General features: G+C 47.5%; 1 protein-coding gene across 1 annotated transcript in view; it reads left to right on the forward strand.

The window, feature by feature from the left end:
- Window positions 1–23,880, forward strand: part of dnah2 (dynein, axonemal, heavy chain 2) — a 462,789-nt gene that overhangs the window by 365,320 nt on the left and 73,589 nt on the right. The window contains exons 61-66 of the mRNA XM_059975314.1: window positions 1,134–1,344; window positions 3,144–3,260; window positions 8,495–8,636; window positions 9,239–9,408; window positions 17,425–17,541; window positions 19,177–19,341. Of these exons, the coding sequence (XP_059831297.1) occupies window positions 1,134–1,344; window positions 3,144–3,260; window positions 8,495–8,636; window positions 9,239–9,408; window positions 17,425–17,541; window positions 19,177–19,341 (922 nt within the window). The remainder of the gene's footprint in view (window positions 1–1,133; window positions 1,345–3,143; window positions 3,261–8,494; window positions 8,637–9,238; window positions 9,409–17,424; window positions 17,542–19,176; window positions 19,342–23,880) is intronic.

Raw genomic sequence — 23,880 nt, forward strand, 5'->3', positions numbered from 1 at the left:
AATGCCTCTTTCAGGAGCAGTCGATCGCATTCAGCTGGGCTGCTGCCTGAGGTCTTTGTCTTTGGTCACCCAGTGGTGACAGGGAGTTGTTGCAGCAACTCGGGTTCAATTCCTGCTGCTGTCTTTAAGGAGTTCATACCTTCTCCCTGTGGTTTCTTCTGGGTGGTCTGGGTTCTTCCCACATCCCAGAAGCACCCATGTTAGTAGGTTAATTGATTCCATGGATATAATAGGGCAGCTCAGGCTCATTAAGCCAGAAGGGCCTGTTATTGTGCTGTATTTCTGAATGAAAAATAAAATTTTCCTTATTCGGCCCATATCCCTCTAAACCAGTGGTTCCTAACGCTTTTATGCCATACTTGTGAACCCCTATTTTATGTCATGGGCCCCAAGCTGGGAACCCCTGCCATTCCATGTACCCGTTCAATTGCCTATCCAAAAGCAGCATGGTAACATAGCGGTTAGTGTAGCTTTACAGCAGTGGCAATCACCAGTCTTGGTTCAATTCCTGCCACTGCCTTCTCCCCATGAATACATAGATGTCCTCTGGGTCCTCCAAATTCCTCCCACACAACAAACATATACAGATTGGGATTAGAAAGTTGTGGGCATGTTATGTCGGCACCGGAAGCATGGCGACACTTGTGGGCTGCCCCAGCACATCCTCGGACTTAGTTGTTGATGCAATCGATATATTTTGCTGTATATTTCAACTTACATGTGACAAATACCATGAAGCTAACCTTTATCTTAATCTTAAGATGTTCGTGATAAAAAGGAGCACAGATTGAGCAGACAGCAGTTGGCTTTTTCCCTAGGGTGGAAATAGATAATATAAGGGTGCATAATTTTAAAGTTAATGGAGGACAGTGTAAATGGGGATATCAGAGGTAGGTTTTTTTTACACAGTATGTGGTGGGTTCGATGGCAGTAGAGACAGATACATTAGGTGCTTAGATAGGCACGTGAAAGAAAGGTGGAGGGTTATTTGGGAGGGAAGAGTTAGATGGATTTTAGAGTAGGTTAAATGGTCAGCTCAACCTTGTGGGCTGATGGGCCTGTACCCCAACTGGAGATTGTTGGCTTATAGTGTTCCATGTCCTATGTTAATGTATCTGTGCTCTTGTCTACAGATTGCTGGAGGAGAAGCGAATTGAGATCAGCAGTCAGGCCAACAAGTTGCGGAATGGTTTGTCCAAAGTGGATGACACTCGGGATAAGGTGGAGGTGATGTCCGTCGAGCTGGAGGAGGCAAAGGTGAAAGTGGCTGAGTTCCAGAAGCAATGCGAGGAGTACCTGGTGATCATCGTACAGCAGAAGCGCGAGGCCGACGAGCAGCAGAAGGTAGGGCTACAGAGCCCACCCCCTCTGTTGTACACCACCCCACAGCTGGGCATGCTGGTCCTCCGTGGGGCCAACTCCAGTTTCCACTCATCTCCCTTCAGCAACATTCCTTCAGCTTTGTGTCCCTTTATTAGGTACACCTGCTCATTCATGCAAATATCTAATCAGACAGTCATGTAGCAGCAGCACAATGCATAAAGCATGCAGACACGGTCAAGAGGTTTAGTTGTTATTTACACCAAACGTTAGAAATGTGATCTAAGTGACTTTGACTGTGGGATGATTGTTGGTGCCAGGCAGGGTAGTTTGAGTATTTCAGAAACTAATCTCCTAGGATTTTCACACATAACAAAGTTTATAGAGAATTGTGTGAGAAACAAAAACCAGACGTCAGAGAAGGTGACAGTAACTCAAATGACCACACATTTCAATAGTGGTGTGCAGAAGGGCATCTCTGAAGCACCACATGCAAACCTTTTAGTGAATGGCTACAGCAGCAGAAGAGCACGCCGGGTTCCACTCTTGTACCTAATAAAGTGGCCACTGAGTGCACACAGGTGATTATATAAAAATACAAACAAGTATACGAATGATAAACTACAAGAAAAAAAAAATTTGACACACCAATCCAATAGCGCCTTCAAATGCCTTGTCATACCCTCTGGAACTCCCTTAATCTTCTCTCTTTGCACTTTTTCCAAGGAACTATTTATTACCAGTTTACTTTTTCCTTTCACCGAAAGGGTTGAGCTCCATCTAATATCTCTCCAGGTCCCTCAGCTCAGTGCTGATGAAGGGTCTTGGCCTGAAATGTTGATTGTTTATTCCTCTCCATAGATTCTGCCTGACCTGCTGAGTTCCTCCAGCATTTTGCATGTGTTGTTCTGGATTTCCGGCATCTGCAGAATCTCTCGTGTTTATGAAACCTTGTTGGCTGTCTGATTCAGTGTCCATTTCATCCTCAGGTTTATGAACTATCTACTCGATGTGCAGAGTGCTCCATCAAATAGGGCTGTTGGTGCTTCTCAAGTGCAGATTCAGATTTATTTATCACAAGTACATGGAAACAGACATTGAAATGCATTGATTCTGTTACCAGCTAAACCAGCCTGAGGATGTGCTGGGGCAGGTCTCAAGTTGCTAGATGCTCTGGCACCAAAATAATATGCCCACAAGGTTCAGTAAAACAACGATAACTGCAAAACAAGCTCCTTTCCTACCCCTCACTCTGTCCACCCACATACACAGACCCTCCTCCAACTTCAGGACAGGTGTCCAACTCCAGCCTCTAACCTCCAGTTTTTAGGTTTCGGCCATCCAGTTAAACCATTTTCCAAATGTTTTAACAATCTGTGACCTTTTCCCACCTCTGTTCAATTTCATTTTGTGCATTGATGTTAGTTCCCTTGCTCCTGATCTTGTAACAGTGAGGTGGATGCTGTCCTTGAGCCTAGTGGTACAGGCTTTTGCATCTTCTGCCCGATGGGAACTGGGGTGGGTGGGATCTTTGATTCTGCTGGCTGTTTTACCAAGGGAACAAGAAGTGTAGACGGAGTCTATGGAGGGGAGACGGGTTTCCGTGATGTGGTAATGATGGGGGTAGTTATTCCTCGCACATTTCTGGGACATTTGGAGATTCCACTTCTGAGCTTTTGGCAAATATGTGTGCCCATTTGTAACACACCATACCTGCGTATCTTGACTAGAATCAGCTGCCGTGGAAGGCAAGCACCAGGGTGTGGCTTTTCCTTCACTGACGGTTGTGCTTGTGGCCTCACTGAGTATTTCTGTCCACACAGACTGTGAGCTCCCACAGTGAGAAGATCGCAGCAGAAGAAATCAAGTGCAAGGTGATGGCAGAAGGAGCCCAGAAGGAACTGGATGAGGCCTTGCCGGCATTGCAGGATGCCATGAGGGTATGAAACTGGAGATGGTGGTCTGTGACTCACTCACGTCCTTGGGTCGAAAATGATCTCTCGGGAAAAGTTTGTAAGTTCCATGGTGCTGAGCTCTAGGTGAAAGGGAGCCCATGAGAGCTTGCTTTTCACGAAGTGTGCTCATGTGGCCGATTGATAACCAGATGGTTGATCAGGACTTTGCTGTATTCAGTGCAGGACAACCCTTGGATTAAGAACCCTGCACAAAACAGAAGACATGTCAGCCACGTAATCTCTAGTTTGTTACTCAACAGCAGAGGTAGAATAACATGGGTCATTTTCTCAACTCTCAACTGTTGTTATAGTCCCATCCAGCAAGCACCAGTGAGCATTCATTGCCTGTGACAAAAAGCATCCCAATTGGCCCTACTGTTCCTGTCCACCCTACCACATCTCTATGTAACTGCCACGCATGTCCACACAACCCCCGGTGTAAACTCCACCCCACCATCCTCTCCAACCCTGCTGCACCTGTCAGTATCCATCATCCTATTCATCCCCAACTGCCCCTCTCTGTCCCCGCCATCCACGCCATTATCACTACTCTCTCCGTCCCCACCGTTCACCCCATTGTCACCGAACCTTTGAGTCCCCACTGTCCACTCTGTTGTCACTGACCCTCTGCCCCCAATGTGTCCACTCTGTCATCACCAACCCTCTCCGTCCCCAATGTCCACTCTGTCATCAACAACCCTCTCCATCCCTAATGTCCACTCTGTCATCAACAATCCTCTTTATCCACAATGTCCACCCCATCATCCACAACCCACTCCGTCCCCAATGTCCACACAGTCATCAACAACCCTCTCCATCCCCAATGTCCACTCCGTCATTAACAACCCTCTCTGACCCAATGTCCACTCCATCATCCACAACCCACTCCATCCCCAATGTCCACACCGTCATCAACAACCCTCTCCATCCCCAATGTCCACTCCGTCATCAACAACCCTCTCTGACCCAATGTCCACTCCATCATCAACAACCCTCTTAACCCCAATGTCCACTCCATCATCAACAACATTCTCCATCCCTAATGTCTACTCTGTCATCAACAGCCCTCTCCATCCCCAATGTCCACTCTGCCATCAACAACCCTCTCTGACCCAATGTCCACTCTGTCATCAACAACCCTCTCCATCCCCAATGTCCACTCTGTCATCAACAACCCTTTTTATCCCCAATGTCCACTCCATCATCAACAACCCTCTCCGTCCCCAATGTCCACTCCATCATCAACAACCCTCTCCATACCTAATGTCCACTCTGTCATCAACAACCCTCTCCATCCCCAATGTCCACTCTGTCATCAACAACCCTTTTTATCCCCAATGTCCACTCCATCATCAACAACCCTCTCCGTCCCCAATGTCCACTCCATCATCAACAACCCTCTCTGACCCAATGTCCACTCCATCATCAACAACCCTCTCTGACCCAATGTTCACTCTGTCATTAACAATCCTCTCTGACCCAATGTCCACTTTATTATCAACAACCCTCTCTGACCCAATGTCTACTCCATCATTAACAACCCTCTCCGTTGCCAATGTCCACTCCGTCCTCAACAACCCTCTTTATCCCCAATGTCCACTCCATCATCAACAACCCTCTCTGAACAAATGTCCACTGTGTCATCAACAACTCTCTTCATCCCTAATGCCCACTCTGTCATCAACAACCCTCTCTGACCCAATGTCCACTCCATCAACAACCCTCTCCGTCCCCAATGTCCACTCCGTCATCAACAACCCTCTCTGACCCAATGTCCACTCCATCATCAACAACCCTCTCCATCCCCAATGTCCACTCCATCATCAACAACCCTCTCTGACCCAATGTCCTCTCCATCTTCAACAACCCTCTCCGTCCCCAATGTCCACTCCATCATCAACATCCCTCTCTGACCCAATTTCCACTCCGTCATCAACAACCCTCTTTATCCCCAATGTCCACTCCATCATCAACAACACTCTCCGTCCCCAATGTCCACTCCGTCATCAACAACCCTCTCCATCCCCAATGTCCACTCCGTCATCAACAACCCTCTCTGACCCAATGTCCACTCCATCATCAACAACCCTCCCCGTCCCCAATGTCCACACCGTCATCAACAACACTCTCCATCCCCAATGTCCACTCCATCATCAACAACCCTCTTTATCCCCAATGTCCACTCAATCATCAACAACTATCTCCATCCCTAATGTCTACAGTGTCATCAACAACCCTCTCCATCCCCAATGTCCACTCTGTCATCAACAATCCTCTCTGACCCAATGTCCACTCTGATATCAACAACCTTCTCTGACCCAATGTCCACTCCATCTTCAACAACCCTCTCCGTCCCCAATGTCCACTCCGTCATCAACAACCCTCTTTATCCCCAATGTCCACTCCATCATCAACAACCCCCTCTGACCCAATGTCCACTCCATCATCAACAACCCTCTCTGACCCAATGTCCACTCCGTCATCAACAACCCTCTCTGACCCAATGTCCACTCTGTCAACAACAACCCTCTCTGACCCATTGTCCACTCCATCGTCAACAACCCTCTCCATCCCCAATGTCCACTCCGTCATCAACAACCCTCTCCATCCCCAATGTCCACTCCGTCATCAACAACCCTCTTTATCCCCAATGTCCACTCCATCATCAACAATCCTCTCTGACCCAATGTCTACTCCATCATCAACAACCCTCTCCATCCCGAATGTCCACTCCGTCATCAACAATCGTCTCTGACCCAATGTCCACTCCATCATCAACAACGCTCTCTGACCCAATGTCCACTCCGTCATCAACAACCCTCTCCATCCCTAATGTCCACTCCATCATCAACAACCCTCTCCATCCCTAATGTCCACTCCGTCATCAACAACCCTCTCTGACCCAATGTCCACTCCATCATCAACAACCCTCTCTGACCCAATGTCCACTCCGTCATCAACAACCCTCTCTGACCCAATGTCCACTCTGTCAACAACAACCCTCTCTGACCCATTGTCCACTCCATCGTCAACAACCCTCTCCATCCCCAATGTCCACTCCGTCATCAACAACCCTCTCCATCCCCAATGTCCACTCCGTCATCAACAACCCTCTTTATCCCCAATGTCCACTCCATCATCAACAATCCTCTCTGACCCAATGTCTACTCCATCATCAACAACCCTCTCCATCCCGAATGTCCACTCCGTCATCAACAATCGTCTCTGACCCAATGTCCACTCCATCATCAACAAACCTCTTTATCCCCAATGTCCACTCCATCATCAACAAACCTCTCTGACCCAATGTCCACTCCATCATCAACAACCTTCTCCATCCCTAATGTCTACTCTGTCAGCAACATCCCTCTCCATCCCCAATGTGCACTCTGTCATCAACAACCCTCTCTGACCCAATGTCCACTCTGTCATCAACAACCCTCTTTATCCCCAATGTCCACTCCATCATCAACAACACTCTCCGTCCCCAATGTCCACTCCGTCATCAACAACCCTCTCCATCCCTAATGTCCACTCTGTCATCAACAATCCTCTCTGACTCAATGTCCACTCCATCATCAACAACCCTTTCTATCCCCAATGTCACCAACCCGCTCTGTCCCCACCATCCACTCCATCCTCCGTCCCCCTTTCCACTCCATCCTCTCCGTCGCCCGCCACTGTCCACTCCACACTCTCTGTCCCCACCTAACCAGCATCCTCTCTGTCCCCACTGTCCAATCTGTCACCTGACCAATACTCATTGTTCACTCCATCATCAGTGACCCTCTCTGTCCTGCCCAACCATTGTCATCGACCTGTCTCCACCATCCACTCCATCATCGCCGATCCTCTCTGTCCTATCTGGCCACTCCACCATTTCCGTCCCCACCCCCACTCCATCGTAACCCACCCTTTCAGTCTTCACCATCCCACTCTATTCTCACCACCCCTCTTCATCTCTACTATCCCTCACACTCAGTCCTCACCTCCTATCTCCATGCTCTAAGCTCCTGTGCATCCCCAACACCCCTGTTTGTTCCTACTCATTCGGGAATTTATTACTTTCCAGTAATGATTCAGTATCTTTCTTAACTCTGCCTTGACATCCTGATCTTGACATCCTGGTCTATCCCTCAGCCTGTGATGTAAACTTATCCTCCTCTGCTCCCCTCTGTTCTTTTTGTGGCTCCCTTCAATCGTGTTCAGGGGTCATTGGCCCCTTTATCTGTTTAGACATGATTTGGGTTATCAACCACTGATTAAAACTTGCAGCCCCCCCACCAATATCCTGGCTCTGGGATCCATCCTATCGACTGTAATCTCAGCTGATCTGGACACCCTCACCCCCTCACGTATAAATACCTCAGATTCCTACGGTAGTCAGATTTGACAACTTTCCTACGGTAGCCCTCAACTGGACAGTATGCACCCATTATTTCTGTTAGCTCCCTGACATTTATCTTTAAGGGTTAAGAATGTGTAACACTACAGCACAGTGCACAAGTTTTGGCTCACAATTTTGTATCGATCTGTTAACCTATTTATTAAACTAACATCTCCATCTCCATAGCCCTCTATTTTTCTCTCATTCATGTGCCTATCTAAGAGTTTCTTAAGTGTCCCTAATGTATCTGCCTCTGCCATAACCGGGCAGTGCATTCCACTTATCCACCAAGCTCTGTGTAAGATGTCTACCTCTGACATCTCCCCTATATCATCTTAAAATTATGCCCAAGTGGTCATACATTTAAACTATTAGGCATTACTGCCATAGGAAAAAGTCTCCGGATCTTCTCTACATCCAATACACCTCTATCCAGATACCTCTCATCCTCCTTCACTGCAGATAGAAGAGTCTGAGCTCCCTCATAAGAAGGATCTCTAATCAGGGGAGCATCCTGGTAAATCTCCTCTGTGCCCTCTAAAGCTTCTACATCCTTCCTGATGACCAAACTGAACATGATATTCCAAGTGTGATCTAACCAGGGTTTTGTAGAGTTGCAACATTACCTCACAGCTCTTGAACACCACCTGCCAACTAATGAAAACCAACACACCATACATCACCTTAACAACCCTATCAACTTGCGTGGCATCTTTGAGACCCCCAAGATCTCTTTGTACCTCTGCACTTTCATGTTACTGTCTCCATCTCGGTCTCTCTCTGTATTCCTTGTACCATGCCACTGGTGTTGACCTCTCTCTCTGTATTCCAGGCTCTGGAGTCGTTGAATAAGAAGGACATGACAGAGATCAAATCGTATGGACGTCCACCTGTCCTGGTTGAGACGGTGATGCAGGCTGTCATGATCCTCCGAGGCTCTGAGCCCACTTGGGCTGAGGCAAAGAAGGAGCTGGGTAAGAGGCTCGGGCTGGTGCCCAGGGAATGGCGACGGGATTTCTGTGAGGTGATGACATGTGGTTTGCACATTATTTACTGCACCAGACAGAGAGAGAAGGTGACTATCAGTGCTCATTTGGGAGACCTCAGGATTCCCGATCATGTGGAAATAGCCAGTGCTCATTGGATTGGGGTGCCGAAACCAACCACAGTGTGTCAGCGCAGGGACTGGTCGTTGAGTCAGGTTGCCAGGACCAATCGCCGGATTGGAGTGAGGGGACGTGTCATGAGGTTTCAGTGTGAGGACTGGTCACTGCCTGCAGATGTGGGAACCAGTCCTTGGTCAAGGCATGTTGGTGCAGGGACCGGTCACTGGAACAGAGAGTGCAGGCCAGCCTTAGTGTCAGGGCGCACGGACCGGTCACCAGGTTGTGGCGGAGGGACTGGTCATGAGGTGTCGGCGTGGGAACCAGTGATCACCAGTGGTTGGAGTGATGATGGATAGTCACTGCATTTTGATGGGACAAATGAACTTTGGCCTTTGCTGATTACTGAAAATGTTCAGGTATTGGACATGACAAGAAGCTTTGATTTTTGATCAGGAACCCTTGTTTTGTAGGTGAGCCAAACTTCATCAAACAGCTGATAAACTTTGATAAAGACAATATTTCAGATAAAGTGTTGAAAAAAATTGGAACATACTGTGCACAGCCGGATTTCCAGCCAGAAATTGTGGGACGGGTGTCTGTGGCAGCCAAGTCCCTCTGCATGTGGGTTCTCGCCATGGAGGCAAGTATTGTAATATTTTCATCCAACACCCTGTTTCTTCCTGTACTTCCTGTTTCTCCTCAGCAACAAGTACAACAAACTGGTCTTGCCCCAAAATGTTGACTGCTCGTTTCCACGGATGCTACCTGACCTGCTGAGTTCCTCCAGCATGTTGTACGTGTTGCTTTAACCCCGGCATCTGCAGAGTACTTTGTGTTTCTGTTTCTCCTCGCTGTTTACTTCGATTTCACTCCCTTTCCCCTATCTGGCACTCTGGCTTTTGGGAAGTTTGGTTTCTCATTTTATCTCCCTCTGTTCTTTCCCACCTCATCTCTCCCTGTATTTTAACAAAATGACTAATAAACTATATTTTAAGAGGTAAATTAATTTTGTTCAAACATGAAATGATTGGAATCAGGTTTATTCTCACTGACATATGTCATGAAATTTATTGTTTTGTAGCAGCAGTACAGGGCAGTTCATTAAAAATTACTGCATAAAGGATTACAAGAAGAAAAAGCATTTCAGGATATATATTGTATGCATTTCTCTGACATTAAATGTACCTTTGAAACAATACGAAATAGATCACTGTCAAAAGTCTGAGGCATGTACAGTATATATAGTGAGGCTGCCTAAGACTTTTTACACAGTTCTGTTGTAAATTTATTTAAAAAAAACACATTTCATGACACATGAGTGATGACCAAACTGATTCTGATATTGTGGGCTGAGTGTGGGAAGGGGGCAGGAAGAAGGGAATTGGAGTTGGAAAAAGGGGAGGGAGCAGGGAGAGACATTCTGCAATGATCAATAAACCAATTGTTTGGAATCAAATGACCTTGCCTAGTGTCTCAAGGCTGGGTGTGTGTCTGCACCTGCCCCTGGCATTCCTTCTCTGCCACTTGTCCCACATCCCTCCCGTGGCATACCACCCTCACCATTCTGAATTACAAACTCGTTCTCCAGTCCACGATGAGAAATACAGTACTTTGCAAAAGTCGTGGGCACTTTAGCTATATATATGTGCCTAAGACCTTTGCACAGGACTGCATTTTTTGAAAATATTAAGTAGGTAGAGCAAAAATGGAGATGGGCCAGCTGATGGTGTAGTGGCATCGGCACAGAACTTCAAGGCAGATGGTCCTGAATTCAAAGCCATCTGGGTCCCAACCTGTACAGCAGCAGCATCTACGTGGAAGAAAGGCCTGGCAATCTACTTCCATACCTTGCCATGAAAACCCTCTGGACCCTATGGTCCATGAGGTCACAAAGAGTCGGACTCGACTTAACAACTGAACAACAACAAAGAGTAAAAATAGAGAAGTAGCGTTCATAGGTTCACTGTCTGTTCAAAAATCTGATGGTGGAGGGGAAGAAGCTGTAACTAAAACATTGAGTGTGTGCACCTTCAAGCTCCTGTACCACCTTATGATATAAAACCATATGACTGAAGAACAGAATTAGGCCAGTATATTAGCTTAAATGTGGTTCTAAGCTGATTAGATTGCAGATGACACCATAATTAGTGGTGTAGTGAGCAGTGAAGAAAGTTGTCCAAGGTTACAACAGGATTTAGATCAGCGAGGAAAATGGGCAAAGGAGCGGCAGGAAGAATTTCGCTCAGTCAAGTACACAATTTCGAGAAGGCACCGAAAAGTGACGACACTTTGCATGCAGTTCCGAAAGGAATCATCAAATCTTCCCACTTCAGGCTACTGCAGTTGAAATCCACAGTCACAGCCATGGACGTGTTTTAAAAATTCTATTGATCTTCAAAATCTGCAGCCATGAGTGTAGTTTCCCTTTGAGAAAAAGGAAACAGAGAAGCATGCTGGAATGTAAATAAGATTGTAACACAGAGTCCTTAGCCCCTTTCCCCCACTTACACAGGGTCCTTAGCCCCCTCCCCCACACACAGAGCCCTTAAACCCCCCCCACTCACACAGAGACCTTAGCCCCTTCCCCCCACTCGCACAGTCCTTAGACCCCCCACTTACGCAGGGTCAGACCTCCCCACTCACACAAATTCCTTAGCCCCCTCCCCCACACACAGAGCCCTTAGACCCCCCCACTCACACAGAGACCTTAGCCCCTTCCCCCCACTCGCAAAATCCTTAGACCCCCCACTTACGCAGGGTCAGACCCCCCCACTCACACAGAGCCCTTAGACCCCCCCCACTCACACAGAGACCTTAACCCCTTCCCCCCACTCGCACAGTCCTTAAACCCCCCACTTACGCAGGGTCAGACCCCCCCACTTACACAGAGATCTTAGCCCCTTCCCCCCATTCGCACAGTCCTTAGACCCCCCCACTTACGCAGGGTCAGACCCCCCACTCACACAGTCCTTAGCCCCCTCCCCCACACACAGAGCCCTTAGACCCCCCCCACACACAGAGCCTTAGACCCCCCCCCACTCACACAGTCCTTAGCCCCCTCCCCCACACACAGAGCCCTTAGACCCCCCCACTCACACAGACCCCCCACTTACGCAGGGTCAGACCCCCCACTCACACAGTCCTTAGCCCCCTCCCCCACACACAGAGCCCTTATACCCCCCACTCACAGTCCTTAGACCCCTCCCCACTTACACAGGGTCAGACCCCCCCACTCACACAGTCCTTAGCCCCCTCCCCCACACACAGAGACCTTAAACCCCCCCCACTCACACAGAGACCTTAGCCCCTTCCCCCCACTCGCACAGTCCTTAGACCCCCCACTTACGCAGGGTCAGACCTCCCCACTCACACAAATTCCTTAGCCCCCTCCCCCACACACAGAGCCCTTAGACCCCCCCACTCACACAGAGACCTTAGCCCCTTCCTCCCACTCGCAAAATCCTTAGACCCCCCACTTACGCAGGGTCAGACCCCCCCACTCACACAGAGCCCTTAGACCCCCCCCACTCACACAGAGACCTTAACCCCTTCCCCCCACTCGCACAGTCCTTAAACCCCCCACTTACGCAGGGTCAGACCCCCCCACTTACACAGAGATCTTAGCCCCTTCCCCCCATTCGCACAGTCCTTAGACCCCCCACTTACGCAGGGTCAGACCCCCCACTCACACAGTCCTTAGCCCCCTCCCCCACACACAGAGCCCTTAGACCCCCCCCACACACAGAGCCTTAGACCCCCCCCCACTCACACAGTCCTTAGCCCCCTCCCCCACACACAGAGCCCTTAGACCCCCCCACTCACACAGACCCCCCACTTACGCAGGGTCAGACCCCCCACTCACACAGTCCTTAGCCCCCTCCCCCACACACAGAGCCCTTATACCCCCCACTCACAGTCCTTAGACCCCCCCCCCACTTACACAGGGTCAGACCCCCCCACTCACACAGTCCTTAGCCCCCTCCCCCACACACAGAGCCCTTAGACCCCCGCCACTCACACAGTCCTTAGACCCCCCCACTTACGCAGGGTCAGACCCCCCCCCACTCACACAGAGTCCTTAGACCCCCCCCACTCACACAGGGTCCTTTGACCCCCCCCCCCACTTACACAGGTTCCTTAGACCCCTTCCCCACTCCCTGCTATCCTGCTGATGAATGTACAATCTCTAAAAATAAAATTAAAGACATCAGGGCAAAATTACAGTATCAGAGAGACATCAGGGACTGTTGTGTATCACTGAAACATGGTTCACTAAATCTCACCATTTTGGAGCAGTGCTGCAGCCTAGGGGCTTCACCATCCACCACAAAGACAGAACATCCTGTTCCTCGCAGACTTTTCTACAGAAGTGGTTTGCCATTGCCTTCTTCTGGGCAATGTCTATACAAGACAGGTGACCCCAGCCATTATCAATAATCTTCAGAGACTGTCTGCCTGGTGTCAGTGGTCTCATAACCAGGACCTGTGTTATGCACTGGCTGCACGTACGACCGTCCACCACCTCTGCTCACTGGCTTCATGTGACCCTGATTGGGGGGGGCTAAATAGGTGCTGCAACTTGCCCAAGGCTAGCAGAAGGAAGCAGCTCCTTACACCTCCTTTGGTAGAGATGTATCTCCACTCCGCCACCCAAAGTATATATGTTATCATATTTTACCTTGAGATTCGTTTTCTTGCAGGCATTTACAGGAAAATAATGAAATATAATAGGATTTACGAAAAACTATGCATAAACAAAGACGAATATTGTGCAAATGAATGAAGAAATACTGATAGCATGCATTGTAGAGTCCTTGAAATTGAATCTGTAGGTGGTGAAATCTGTTTAGAGTTGAAGTAAGTGAAGTTATTCATGTGGTTTGGAGCCTGACAGTTGAAGGGTAGTGTGGGAAGCAAGGGTCCTGTACCTCACCAGCTGGATGGTAGGAGCAAGAAGAGAGCTCAGACTGGATGTGGGGACCTTGATGACGGACGCTCCTTTCATGAGGCAGTGTTCCTTGTAAATGTGCTCTATGGGGGGGAAGGCTTTGCCTGTGATGGACTAGGCTGTACAGACAGGATGATGAGAAAGGCATATCACATGCTTTCCTTTGAGCTTAAGACTTCATGTTGTTATAAACTTGTTGAAGTGAGGGAGGTTCCCACACCACCAGGTTCAGGAACAGCTGTTATGCTTCAACCATCAGGCTCCAAACTATGTGAACGACTTCACTCACCTCAACCTACAGACTCAATTTCAAGGACTCTACAACTCATGTTCTCAGTATTATTGATTTGTTAATTTGAACAATGTGTCAATCTTTGTTTATAAGATAAATATTTATCCTGAAGGAAATTATTATTGCAAGGTTGCTCAGTCAGAAATATATACCTTGAAATACAAAATGTAAACATTGAGGTATGGAAAAATACAAAATGTTCAGTAAAAAGTAATAGTGCAAAATACAGATGCGCAACAAAACCATATTCTTATATACTTAAGGAGGAGGAGTTGTAGAGTCTTATAGCCAGAGGGAAAAAGGATTTCCTGTAGCGTTCAGTGGTGAGCCTCATTGGAATCAGTTTGTTACTCTGTTTGTCCACTATGTCATGGAGGAGTGGCAGGAATTGTTCATAATGCTTCATAGCTTCTACAGCATTTTCCTCTCAGACACAAGCACCAGGGAATTCAGTTCCACCCCCAGAACAGAACCAGCCTTCCTGACGAGCTTATTGATCTTCTCGGCATCAGCTCTCACCTCACTGCTCCAGCAGACTACAGCGTGGAATGGAGTGCTGGCCACTGCCGAGTTATGGAACATCTGCAGCATAGCACTGCAGAAGTTGAATGACAGGAGCCTCCTCAGGAAGTACAGTCGGCTCTCTCCCTTCTTGTACAGCGCCCCTGTATTTTAGTCCAGTCCAGTTTATTGTCCAGGTGAGTTCCCAGCTATTTGTAGTCCCAGGTAACTTCCACATCCATTCCCTTGATGGAGATGGGAATGCAAACTGTTTTCAATTTCCTAAAGTCCACTACCAACTCACTGCTTGTGGTGAGACATGCCTTCTTGGGTATTGGAACTAGGCAGGATGTTTTCCACAGCACAGAGACCCTCTCCAGGGTCAGGGTTAGGCTCAGGCTCAGATTAAAGATGGATTGAAAGACTGCACCCAGCTGAACAGCACACACCTTGAGCGCCCTTGATGCTGATGCTGTCTAGTCCCACAGCCTTGCCTGGGTGAAGTCTGCTGAGCTCTCTTCTTACCTGCTGAGCAGTGACAGCCCATGTGTCTGTGGTTGTTGGCTCTCCAATGTCCTTGGAGGGAGAGACAGAGGGCAAGGGATGAGAGGGGAGGAGCTGGGGGTGGATGGGTTGTAGAGGGGTAAACAGTAGCCTCCTCATCAAATCTGTTGTAAAACCAGTTTAACTTGTTGGTCCCATCCTGGTCCCCTTCAATCACCTGGTCTCTGTTCTTTCTGTACTCTGAAGATCGTTTTCCTACCACTCCACACACATCCTTTGTGTTGTTCTGCTGTAGTTTCCTTTCCAGCTTCCCCCTTTAGCAGTTATGCATAGTTTTTCATTGATTATATTGTATTTCTTTATTTTCCTGTAAGTGCTTGCAAGAAAGTGAATCTCAAGGTAGGATATGATAATATATATACTTTGATAGTTACTTTGTCTGTTACTATCTGTGATTAAGCCAGAGAGTGTAGAAGGGATTTGCATGGATATTAATGGGAGTTAAAGTGTTTGGGTTCTCAGGAGAGGTTGGATAGATTAGGTCTGTTTTCCCTGGACTGAAGGCAATTGACAGGTAACATGGATATGAAGCAAACCTCAGGTCAATAGTCAGTGTCTGTTTCCCATGGTGTGAGTCTAAGCTGGAGGGTACAGGCTTCAGGTGATAGGGAGGCATTTTAAGGAGATTTGGGGTGCATTTTTTACATAGAGGAGTTGGGACCTGGAATAAGCTGTCAGAAGAAATGAAGGAGGCAGGAATGGAAAAATTTCCAAAGTCCAAAGCATTGTCAGTGGTTCATGAATGACCATGGCGGAATGCTGCCGACTTCTGAGAGTAGTTGTTGAGGAATGCAGTGGAGCTCAGTGTAGCCAACCCAAGAGCACTGGATACACTGAATGCACTGGAGCTCAGTGTAGCCAACCCAAGAGCACTGGATACACTGAATGCACTGGAGCTCAGTGTAGCCAACCCAAGAGCACTGGATACACTGAATGCAGTGGAGCTCAGTGTAGCCAACCCAAGAGCACTGGGTACACTGAATGCACTGGAGCTCAGTTTAGCCAACCCGAGCACTGGGTACACTGAATGCACTGGAGCTCAGTGTAGCCAACCCAAGAGCACTGGGTACACTGAATGCACTGGAGCTCAGTGTAGCCAACCCAAGAGCACTGGATACACTGAATGCACTGGAGCTTAGTGTAGCCAACCCAAGAGCACTGGATACACTGAATGCAGTGGAGCTCAGTGTAGCCAACCCAAGAGCACTGGATACACTGAATGCAGTGGAACTCAGTGTAGCCAACCCAAGAGCACTGGATACACTGAATGCACTGGAGCTCAGTGTAGCCAACCCGAGCACTGGGTACACTGAATGCACTGGAACTCAGTGTAGCCAACCCAAGAGCACTGGATACACTGAATGCAGTGGAGCTCAGTGTAGCCAACCCAAGAGCACTGGATACACTGAATGCACTGGAGCTCAGTGTAGCCAACCCAAGAGCACTGGATACACTGAATGCACTGGAGCTCAGTGTAGCCAACCCAAGAGCACTGGATACACTGAATGCACTGGAGCTTAGTGTAGCCAACCCAAGAGCACTGGATACACTGAATGCAGTGGAGCTCAGTGTAGCCAACCCAAGAGCACTGGATACACTGAATGCAGTGGAGCTCAGTGTAGCCAACCCAAGAGCACTGGATACACTGAATGCAGTGGAACTCAGTGTAGCCAACCCAAGAGCACTGGATACACTGAATGCACTGGAGCTCAGTGTAGCCAACCCAAGAGCACTGGGTACACTGAATGCACTGGATACACTGAATGCAGTGGAGCTCAGTGTAGCCAACCCAAGAGCACTGGATACACTGAATGCACTGGAGCTCAGTGTAGCCAACCCAAGACCACTGGGTACACTGAATGCACTGAATACACTGAATGCACTGGATACACTGAATGCACTGAATACACTGGATGCACTGGATACACTGGATGCACTGAATACACTGGATACACTGAATGCACTGGAGCTCAGTGTAGCCAACCCAAGAGTTCACTGGGGAAGGACACCATGTGGTGTTCCTCTGCTACTGGAGAGGGATGGGTCGTATTGGCTGAGGAATTATTGCAGTAGTGTACCATCCTAGAGGGCCACATAAATGGCAACAGTCCTATTGGTTTTAAGGAGTGTAACAGAACTGAACTGAAAACATTAATTATAAATGTAAGAATGATTGATAAATGTGTAAATGTTAACCGAAGGCTTTACCGCTGCGGCTTTCAGATTCTGAAGCTAAACTTCCACACGCGACTCTTCCGCACTGGAAGGTGTTGATTTTGTGTGTTCTCATGCATGGTTCAGTTGTGTGGAGATCCCTCTGTGTAACATGATATCTATCTCTTTCCCCATAGCTGTATGGCAGACTGTACCGCGTGGTTGAACCCAAGCGTCTCCGGCTGAATGCTGCCTTGGCACAACTGGCAGAGAAGCAGGCATCGCTTGCCGAGGCACAGGCGAAGTTAAAGGAGGTGTGTGTGTTTGCGTTCTGCTTCATTAATTCTCTGTTACAACCAACCAGAATCAGGCAAAAACTCCTTTCAGCTCATCCACCTTCTTCACCAGCTGTCACACGCAGCCAATCACTTTCTTTCAAAGCAACACACAAAGGAGCTGGAGGAACTCAACAGGTCAGGCAGCATCTATGGAGGGAAATGGACAGTTCATCAGAAGATGTGCAGAAGATTCAAGTTTATTTATCACGTATCCATCAAAACGTACAGTGAAATGTATTGTTTGCATTAACAATCAACACAAGATTTGGGGTGCCACAATAGCTCAGTAGCTAGTGCGACACTATTGTAGCTTGGAGTGACAGAGTTCAGAGTTGAAATCCAGCACTATCTGTAAGGAGTTTGTACTTTCTCCCCATATCCATGTGAATTCCTCCCACAGTTCAAAGATGTGCCAGGTAGTATCTCTGTAAACTGTCCTGTGATTAGGTTGGGGTTAAATGGGTGGGTTGTTGGGCAGTGCGGCTCACTGGGCTGGAAGGGCCTGTTCTGTGTTGTATCTTTAAATAAAATGATATGTGCTAGGAACAGCTTGCTAGTGTCGCCACGTGTTCCAGTGCCAAGATGGCATGCCCACGATGTTCACAAAGCAACAACAGCAAAACAAGCTCTGTTCTTCCCACCCACTTGTATACACAGTGTGTTTGGCCTTGTGCAGACTTGTGGACTCACAGACGTTGGAGTCTAACTTCTCCAGAGAACTCACAGACCCAGGTGTCTGCAGACCTCCAGACTTCTGATCGACATTTGGGCTTCGATCCTCGGTCTTATTTGAAAGTTCCTATTGAATCTGCTCCCACTGCTCTTTCAGATATTGTGCTCCTGATCAAAACAGCTCGCTGTGTCTAATTACAAGGACAGACCAAGTTAAAAATACATGCTGCTTTCTTCTAATATGCTACTGTTGCTGTGTTAACCGCATCGGTGACGGGCAGCCCAAACCAGCCAAAGCTTTATTCCTTTGTGTCCACCATGTTATCTCCTTCCCTTTATAGGCCACAGGAAATGAGAGAGCTTCAGGGTGAACTGCAGGGCAGCATGGCAGTGGTTTAGGTAATACTTTATTGAGCCAACAGTCAGAAATTGGGGGTTGGCTCCTACTGTAAGTTTTTACATTCTCCCTGTGACTGCATCCTAAAGGTGTATAGGCTGGGGTTAGTGAGTTGTGGGCATGCTGTGTTGTTGTCGGAAGCATGGCTACACTTGTGGGCCACCCCCAGCACAATCCTCAGTTGCTTGTTAACACAATCGATGCATTTCACTGTATGTTTCAATGGATGTGTGATAAATAAAACTGATCATTAAAAACAACTGAAACTCCTTCTGTGGGAAGGTGGTGACTTGGAGAGCAGTAGCATCGAGGCCTGTTTCCCGTTCAATGATAGATGAGCTTATTGCCAGAGTGCAATGAAATTCCTTTGCTTGCATGATGTTCATTGAGGAAAGAGCACGCAGAGCAAATGCAGATAGCAGTCTCAATTAGGAACGCCACAGTGACAATTGAAGTGAAGGGTGTGAGTACCTAGCAGCACCACCAGGAAGGAGACACGAGAGAGGTGGTTGTTTTCAGTGAATATTTCTCATTTTTTTCAGGTTGCTGAGAAGTTGGAAATGTTGAAGAAGCAGTATGATGAGAAACTGGCTCAGAAAGAGGAACTGCGCAAAAGGTCAGAGGAGATGGAAATCAAACTGGACCGGGCCGCCAAGCTGCTGTCGGGGCTCGCTGCAGAGAAAGTACGCTGGGAGCAAACTGTGAAGGTGAGGAGACTGAGGACCAGAGGTCACCGTCTGGGGCTTGCCCTCTCAAAAGAAGAGAGAAGATTCTTCTCCACCCAGAAGACAGTGAATCTGAAGTCCTCCCAAAGAGAAAGCAGTGGAGATTCAGTCACTGAGTACACTCAGATTCACATTCATATCCACACATGCACTCACACCCACACCCATCAAAACATACAGTGCAATATATGTTAACACACACAAAATGCTGGAGGAACTCAGCATCTATGCATCTATGGAAAAGAGTACGGTCAATGTTTCAGGCCGAGACCCTTTGGCAGGAATGGAGAAAAAAGATAAGGAGTGAATTTAAAAAGTGGGGGGAGGGCAGAGAGAAACGCAATGTGACAGATGAAACCTGAAAGGGGAGGGATGAAGTAAAGAGCTGGGAAGTTGTTTGATGAAAGAGATACAGGGCTGGAGAAGGGGGACTCTAACATAAGAGGAAGAAAGAAAAGGGGGAGGAGATGGTGGGCAAGGAGATAAGGTGAGAGGAGGTAAAGGGGATGGGGAATGGTGAAGGGGGGCATTACTAGAAGTTTGAAGGAATTGATCTTCGCACTATCAAGTTGGAGGCTACCCAAACAGAATATAAGGTGTTGTTCCTCCAACCTAAGTGTGGCCTCATCACGACAGTGGAAGAGGCCATGGATGGACATATCGGAATGGGAGTGGAAAGTGGAATTAAAATGGGTGGCCACTGGGAGATCCCACTTTCTCTGGCGGACAGAGCGTGGGTGCTCGGCGAAGTGGTCTCCCTGTCTACATTGGGTCTCACCAATATACAGGAGACCACACCGGAAGCACGGAATACAGCATATGACCCCAACAGCCTCACAGGTGAAGTGTGACCTCACCCAGAAGGAGTGTTTGGGACTCTGAATGGTAGTGAGGGAGGAGGTGTAGGGGCAGGTGTAATACTTGTTCTGCTTGAAAAGTTAAGTGCCAGGAGGGAGATCAGTGGGGAGGGATGAATGGACAAGGGAGTCGTGTAGAGGGATCGCTGCAAAAAGCAGAAAGTGGGTGGGGGGGTAGGGAAAGATGCGCTTGGTGGTGGGATCCTGTTGGAAATAACGGAGTGCTCCTTAGTGAAGTATGTCACTTGTTTTAACCACAAACGCAACATGAAGATGTGCTGGGGCCGGCCTGCAAGTGTTGTCACACATTTCAGCAGCAACATAGGATGACCACAACAGTAACAAAGCAAGCCCCGTTCCTTCCTACCACCCACCCACCCACACACACGGTCAGTCCTGCAGCTCCAGGACGGGGCTCCAGAATGGTCAAGGTAGAGGGGATCCACAGATTGTTGCAGAGTCGTCAGACTAAGTGAACGATCAGCCAGGGGCCAGTAAGGAGTAGGCACAATGGGGCCAAATGTTCTGCTTCTGCTCTTGATTTCTTGGATTCCATTGAGTGTAGAGTGTGACTCAAGGCCAAATCATGTCTCTCCTCTTTCATACTCTTTCCCTTTCCCTCTTGTCACTTCATAATACATATTCTCTTTGTCAGCAGGCACACTGATGTAGCACTGTATGCCTCTATCTCAGCATCACCCCGCAGTTAGAGTGTGGGTGGGCTGTGCGGGATTTGGCACACTGGTATTTGGAGATTATACAGGGTGTGGTTTGGTGGGGGTGGGAATGACTTAATAGGGAGATGGGATTCGTGTGGGTAGGGTTAGTTTAGAGGTCCAAATGGCCAATAGATTATGGATCCCATGAGAGACCTTATCAAATGCTTTACTGAAATCCATGTAGACACCATCTATAGCCCATTCCTAAGAATCCACTCGACTTCTCTACCACTGATGCAAGATTCACTATTGATAGGTCCCAGCATTATTCCATTTTCACTTCTTGAATTACCTTTCCACCAGCCTCTGAACCTTGCCCGCGGCTTGCCTCTCTCAGCACCGTGGAGTATATCAATAGACAGTAGGTGCAGGAGTAGGCCATTCGGCCCTTCTAGCCAGCACCGCCATTCACTGTGATCATGGCTGATCGTTCACAATCAGTACCCCGTTCCTGCCTTCTCCCCATATCCCATCAGGCCCTGGGGAATTATACATTTTAATGTTCTTTTAAGAAAATGTCCAGGACATTCTCTCTTCTCGCTGTTGCCATCAAGAAAAAGGTACAGGAGCCTCAGGACACACGCCACCAGGTTCAGGAACAGTCATTACCCTTCAGCCATCAGGATCTTAAACCAGAGAGGATAACTTCACTCAACTTTACTCAGCCCAACATCAAATTGTTCCCACAACTTTCATCTGTTTCAAGAACACTTAATCTCATGTTGTTGATACTTACCTTGAAATTCAGCTACAGATTGGCAAGCATGAAGTTGTGGCCATCTCTGAAACTTGGCTAAGCGATGGCTGCCATTGGGAGCTGACCGTCCATGGATGTATGGTGTATCAGAAAGATAGGTTAGTAGGTGGAGGGGGTGGTGTGGCCCTGTGTATAAGAAATATTAAATTATTAGAAAGGGATGACATAGGATCGGAAGATGTAGAGTCTCTATGAGTTAAGGAATAGCAAGGATAAAAGGACTCTAATGGCAGTTGTGTACAGGCCTCCAAACAGCAGCTGGGATGTGGATTACAAATTACAGCAGAAGATAGAAAAGGCATGTCAGAAGGGCAATATCATGATAATCGTTGGGGATTTTCACATGAAAGTGGATTGTGGAAACCAGGCCAATATTGGACCTTAACAGAGAGAATATGTAGAATATCTAAGGGATGACTTTTTAGAACAGCTTGTTGTTAAGTCCACTAGAGGATTGGCTGTGCTGGATAGGGTGTTGTGCAATGATCCAGAGGTGATAAGAGAGCTTGAGGTTAAAGAACCCTTAGGGAACAGTGATCACAATATGATTAAGTTCACTTTGAAATTTGAGGAGAAACTAAATTCCAGTCTGTCAGTATTACAGTGGAATGAAGGAAATTGCAATGGCATGAGAGGGAAACTAGCCAGGTTTGACTGGAAAGGGACACTAGCAGGAAGGACAGCAGAGCAGCAATGGATGGAGTTTCTGCGAAAAATGAGGGGACTGCAAGGCAGATATATTCCAAATAGTAAGACATTTTCAAAGGGAAGAAGGACACTACCGTGGCTGACAAGTGAAGTCAGAGCCAAAGTAAAAGCAGAAGAGAGGGTATACAAGGAAACAAACTAGTGGGAAGATAGAGGATTGAGAAGCTTTTAAAAACTTACAGAAAGAAACTAAGATGGTTATTAGGAAGGAAAAGATGAATTTTGAAAGGAAGTTGGCGACTAATATCAAAGAAAATACTAAAAGCTTTTTTCAGTATATGAAGGGCAAAAGAGAGATGAGTGTAGATATAGGACCAATAGAAAAAGATCCTGGAGATATTGTAATGAGAGACACAGAGATGGCAGAGGAACTGAATCCTTTTTTTGCATCAGTCTTCACAGTGGAAGACATCTGCAGTATACCAGACATTCATGAGTGTTAGGGAAGTGAAGTTTGTGCAGTGAAAATTACCACTGAGAAGGTGCTCAGGAAGCTTATTGGTCTGAGGGTGGATAAACCTCCTGGACCTGATAGAATGCATCCTCGAGTTCTGAAGGAAGTAGCTGGAGAGATTGCAGAGGCATTAACAATGATCTATAGATTCTGGCATTGTATCAGATGACTGGAAAATGTTACTCTGCTATTTAAGAAGGGTGCAAGGCAGAAGAAAAGAAACTATAGACCTGATAGCCTGACATCAGTGGTTGGGAAGTTGTTGGAATCGATTGTTAGGGATAAGATTATGGAGTTCCTGGAGGTACATGACAAGATAGGCCAAAGCCAGTATGGTTTCCTGAAAGGAAAATTCTGCTTGACCAACCTACTGCAATTTTTTGAGGAAATTACAAGCAGGGTCGACAAAAGATATATAGTAGACATGGTGTACTTGGATTTTCAGAAGGCCTTTGACAAGGTGCCGCACATGAGGCTGCTTAGCAAGATAAGAGCCCGTGAAATTACAGGTGAGTTACTAGCGTGGGTGGAGCATTGGCTGATAGCAGAAAACAGAGGGTGGGAAAACAAAGGGATCCTGTTCTGGTTGGCTGCTGGTTGTCAGTGGAGTTCCACAGGGTTCGGTGTTGGGACTACTGCTTCTTACAATGTATGTCAATCAACGATTTAGACTATGGCATAAATGGATTTGTGGCTAAATTTGTTGATGATACAAAGAGCGGGTAGTGTTGAGGAAACAGAGAGCCTGCAGAGAGACTTAGATAGTTTAGGGGAATGGGCAAAGAAGTGGCAAATGAAATACAATATTTGAAAGTGTATGGTTATGCACTTTGGTGGAAGAAATAAACAGGCAGACTAATATTTAGATGGAGAGAGAATTCAAAATGCAGAGATACAAAGAGTCCTTGTGCAGGATACCCTAAAGGTTAATCTCCAGGTTATGTCAGTGGTAAAGGAGGCAAATGCAATGCTGGCATTCATTTCTAGAGGTATAGAATATAAGAGCAGGGATGTGATGTTGAGGTT

The sequence above is a fragment of the Hypanus sabinus genome, chromosome 7 (genome assembly GCF_030144855.1).
Source record: "Hypanus sabinus isolate sHypSab1 chromosome 7, sHypSab1.hap1, whole genome shotgun sequence".
NCBI lineage: Eukaryota > Metazoa > Chordata > Chondrichthyes > Myliobatiformes > Dasyatidae > Hypanus > Hypanus sabinus.